Source organism: Camellia sinensis, chromosome 5 (genome assembly GCF_055761805.1).
Source record: "Camellia sinensis isolate YWXY chromosome 5, ASM5576180v1, whole genome shotgun sequence".
Classification (NCBI taxonomy): Eukaryota; Viridiplantae; Streptophyta; class Magnoliopsida; order Ericales; family Theaceae; genus Camellia; species Camellia sinensis.
Genome location: NC_138965.1, coordinates 87,839,676 through 87,844,885, shown reverse-complemented (window position 1 = coordinate 87,844,885; position 5,210 = coordinate 87,839,676). Strand labels below are relative to the sequence as shown.

General features: G+C 35.5%; 1 protein-coding gene across 1 annotated transcript; it reads left to right on the top strand.

Moving 5' to 3' along the window:
• Positions 1-2,020: 2,020 nt before the first annotated feature.
• LOC114310216 (phospholipase A1-IIgamma) lies at positions 2,021-3,849 on the top strand. The gene is made up of 2 exons (XM_028256168.2): positions 2,021-2,669; positions 2,955-3,849. Exons 1-2 carry the CDS (start codon positions 2,085-2,087, stop codon positions 3,660-3,662), a joined length of 1,293 nt encoding a protein of 430 aa, XP_028111969.2. The 5' UTR covers positions 2,021-2,084; the 3' UTR covers positions 3,663-3,849.
• Positions 3,850-5,210: the final 1,361 nt, after the last annotated feature.

Below are 5,210 nucleotides of genomic sequence, written 5' to 3'. Positions count from 1 at the left end.
CATAAATATGTAATTTATGTGATTGTATCAGTGTTGACCAACTATCAATTGCTAATGTTTTAGTCATTGTCCATGGTTGGTTTAGTGTATTTCTACTGGGCTGTGGCTCACCCTATATGGGAATATCATTTTCAGGTACAAGAAGCATGCCACCTCCAAGGACATAGCTGGGAGGCTTGTGGCGGGCATAGTTTTGTCGTTTTACTTTGATGTATTACATGTAATTTCAAGCCAAGGGCTTAATGTGTAAACGAGTTAGAACTCTTTGTTGTAACCAAGTGTTAACTTGGAAAGCTGTAAGCCCGTAGGGCATTTTGTTATGAGGTTAAACATGTAATACTTATGTCTTAGAATTCTAATGAATGAAAGGAATGCGGTTAGTTTAAATGTAAATTCATGTCTTATCTGTTGGGTTTATTGTTATTATTTTGAGGGCGTTACAAATGTTATCTTTGCGGAGAAGAAGGCCATTATGCTCGTGACTGTACTAAGGACAAGAAAAATGTCAAGAGAGTTGCAGTCTTTGAAAATCTTGGTATACCTGATGATTACGATGTCATCTCTGTTCAACCAGGAGATGAGGATTCTGATGCAATTTATTCAGTATCTGAAGGTATCGATGATACAGAGCAAATTGGTGGAAGCCTTATTGAAACAATCTACATGTTCCGGGAGTCAGATCAAAGCTATTGGCTCGGGAAGGAAGGGTATCGCGCTCAAGTAAAAGTCACTCCAGAAATCTACCATTGCCTACGTTGGGAGTATTAGATAAGCGACCAACCAATCCTCGGGTTATCAACAAATTGGCTTCTCCTCCTTGCCAATTCTCATATCCTCGTGTCTGCAAAACAAACTTGAAGCATCTTTCTACTTTGAAACTTCAACGCATGGACATTTGGTCTTCTCAAATATTTCCCCTTTTTAATTTAATTTAATTTATTACATTTTTATACCTTCAGTTAGATGACAAGATATTATTCTCGGTGACCCATTTCTCATAAATTATTAGGAATCAGTCACGTGTATTCATATAGGTACGTTGTAATACAGAAATACATAAAAAAATGATAACATGTTGTAATGTTATATACATACTAATTTGTCAGTATTTTTTTTTTTACTCCTAGAGATAAATGTAGCAAAATCTACATTAATAAAAAAATGTAGAACGTTGCCATTATATTTAATGATAAAAAAATAGATAACGATTCTCTGCCATTGTTTCTTACAGTGAGTGATGTTAATCTAATTACTCAAATTTAAGATTAAAATAACACTAATATTAAGCACCTTACAATAATGCAATTTTACTTCAACTTTAAACATAAACAGTTGGATAATAAGTGTAAGACCATTCTAGGGAGATCTATTGCAAAGAATCTAAATCCCAAAAGAAAAAATAGAAAGAAATCTATTGATGTATAACCTTTTCTATATTTTTATTTATTTATTGATAAGCAAAAGTAAGTGATAAGTAGTTAAGTTAGTACCTCGGAAAAGTTGACACTCACACCCATGCACCTTGTAAGAAAATCTTACCTTTCCATTCTGGTGGAACCCAAGGTCTCTCTTTTAAGAGAGACTTGGTGCCAAAGGGCTAGCTAACTAAGTTAGAGCCCTTTGATTTTCTATATTTTTATTTTGTCAATAGAGATAAAATGAATAACCACACGTGTGCATATTCCCAAATAAATTTGAACGAGTATGACACAGTCCAGGTCTACCTCAAGTTAATTACCAAACACATTCCTACACGTAATTCAGAAAAATCAAACTCATTGCGACTGAGCCAAACAAATTATTGTTCTATTTTTGACTCAAACTACTTATCCAATTGTTGAATGGGTTGAATCATCCAAGCAGCCTCCTTATTGAATACATGAGACGGTCATTTTGACAAGAATCTATTAACCAAACAGTCATGCATTGAGACTAGACTTACCAAACAGTCAATGCAACCAAACAGTGTACCATGGTACCTCTCAAGCACACAATATAAAGCATGCAGCGCAAGCACAATGAGTATTACTTTCATATAAACAAACTGATATACAAATTGGTTTAGAGAGAAAAATAGAAACAAGATGGACACCAATAGCAACATAGCTAAAAGATGGAGGGTTCTAAGTGGTGAAGAAAACTGGAACGGCCTATTGGACCCTCTAGACATTGATCTCCGGCGGTACATCATTCACTATGGAGAAATGACTCAAGTAACTTACGACAACTTCATCTCTGATAAGTTGTCAAAATATGCAGGAAGCAGCCGGTATGCAAAGACGGACCTCTTTGCTAAACTGGGTCTAGATCCGTTGATGTATCGCGTGACTAAATATTTGTATGCAACATCGTCAACGCAAGTCCCCGATGCATTCATCTTGAAGTCTCTATCAAGGGAGGCATGGAGCAAAGAATCGAATTGGATGGGATATGTCGCTGTGGCCACAGACGAAGGGATGGCTAAGCTGGGGAGGAGAGACATTGTGGTTGCCTGGAGAGGAACACACCAGGCCTTGGAATGGGTTAATGATTTGCAAATTCTTCTCGTTTCACCTTCAAAGATACTTGGAGAGCAAGATGATGATACTAAGGTGCATCGGGGATTTTACTCTATCTACACTTCAAATGATCCAAGATCACCATTCACCAAGACTAGTGCTAGAGACCAGGTAATTTTGATAAACTATTTACTATATAAGCTTATACTTCTGCAGTAAGGAAAAACATACCCAACCTAAAAAAGTTGATCAAAAAATGAATCATATAAAGTCTCAAACTTTGTGTGATGTGAGCACACTGCGAAGACATCTAGTGCACAGCACCTCATTTTTCAGATAACTTTTTCGGGCTTCCTAACATTGTAGTTTAAGAAAAGATAGTACATAATAATTTCTTAATTTGCAGAACAATGCCAAAACTAATATTGTTGTTTCATCATTTATAATATATTTTAGGTTCTTGAAGAGGTCAGAAGGCTTGTTGAGGAATACCAAAATGAGGAAATCAGCATAACTGTAGTTGGTCACAGTTTGGGTGCAGCAATTGCAACCCTAAATGCATTTGACATAGCTGCCAACGGATTGAACATTCCTAGTAACCAACCAGACAGGGCGTGTCCTGTGACTGCCTTTGTGTTTGCTAGCCCAAGAGTTGGTGATTCAGACTTCAAAAAGGTCTTGTCTGGGCTAAAAAATCTCCGTGTTCTACGTGTTCGTAATGCCCTAGATATTGTTCCAAAGGTTCCATTCATAGGCTACAAAAACGTGGGTGAAAAATTAGCAATTGACACTACGAAGTCAGAGTACTTGAAGAAACCTGGAACTCTGAAAAGTTGGCATAACTTGGAAGCTTACCTACATGGTGTTGCTGGTACACAAGGATCAAAAGGAGGGTTCAAGTTGGAAGTTGATCGTGATATTGCGCTTGTTAACAAATTGGTGGATGCTTTAAAGGATGAATATTTAATTCCAGCTTCGTGGCGGGTTGAAAAGAACAAGGGCATGGTTCAACAGGCGGACGGCACTTGGAAGTTGATGGACCATGAACCAGATCATCTCAAAGATGATTTCTTGAACTCTTGGAAATTGATGGACCATAAGCCAGATCATCAAGAAGATGATCTCTCAATCTTTACTAAGGCTGAGAAAATTATGAAAGCTTAAGAAGATGATCTCTCAATCTTTACTAAGGCTGAGAAAATTATGAAAGCTTAAACTCTACTATGTAATTGAAGTTGTTTCTATGCTCTTAAGTAAATGTTTCCTTAAATTAAGTTTTATTAACCTAGTTATGAGTGTATGTTGGAATCCTGTTTAGTGGTTTAAGTCTTGGTTTTGATATTGTTGTCAAGATTTCCTGAGGTTTGCTTGTCGCTCTTTATGTCTTTGTCTTGAGCTATCTTGCATACTTTGTTCTTTTTTCTTTTTTTCTTTTTTGTGGTAATAAATCTCACTTACCCCAAAGAAAAAAGTTGGTGGTGGGTATGTTACATTCATCCAATGGACATGATCGTATTTAACGAATCATATCTGTTTGGTGTTGTGTTTTGCTTTTTCTTTTTTTTTTTTTTTTTTTTGAAAACACAAAAAACTTATTTGGCAAACTTTTTTTTGTGAAATTTCCTGTATCATACTTATCCTCGAGCAAAAGTGCTACCTCCATTTTAATTAGCAATTTAGGCATGCAGGGCAATTGTATGAAATACATGTAACTGAACTTCATTAAGGACATCCAAGTATTGCATCCCATATATATATATATATATATATATATATATGTGTGTGTGTGTGTGTGTGTTTTTGGTGCAAATAAAAGTTTATTGATGCAGAACAATGTAGTAAAATTCATGGGATGTTAAAATTTAATTTAAGAACATCATGCATTTCGCTACACGTAAGGGGAGGGGAATGCAAAGTCATGCCTAGGCAGGGGAGGAATGCCCGGTCATTAGGCTAGTTGAAAAAGTGACCTCTAAAATGGAGAATTTATTTTTTTTAAACTAAAATTTTAAGAAAATTTAAATTCAAATTGTTGTTGGAGAGATGTTCTTAGTCACGAACTAAACGATGCGAAATTGGCCGTCATAGATAGTTTTGCCAGTGGACTACTTGTTGTCGCAACTTTTTGCGAAGTTAATTTCAGTTTTTAGAGACGAAGTTTAGTTGTAAGTAATTAGACCCAAAAAAGTATTTTTAGAGACAAATACAACTTATTTTCACTTAAAGTAACAATTGCAATGATGTTTAGGACGTGCGATCTTTTGGACTTTGCAAAATTTACAATAATATTTGACCCAATGCTACTTTATCTATTTCAAATGCTGGCTTCATATTTATTCTATTATGTGAAATTGTTACTATCTAATTTAAAAGTTTAGTGATTAGAGAAATGAAAATTTTATTATCTATTCTATTATTAAAAGGGAACAGTGATTTTGGCGTCACGAAGCTTTTGCTTATATATATTGAAAAAAAATAAATACACTTACACGTCTCAATTGCCCTACACGTTTTGTTCCTACACTTGCACGTCTCAACTGCCCTCACTTTAACTGCCAATTATATATTTTTTACTTCATCCCTCACGTTTGTTCTCTCACTTTTCGCTTCATCCCTTTGCACAAACTTTTCAACGAATTTCCAATCTCTTTGCTTCATCTCTTTGCACAAACTTTTCAACAGATTTTCAATCTCACTATCAACGATTCCGCA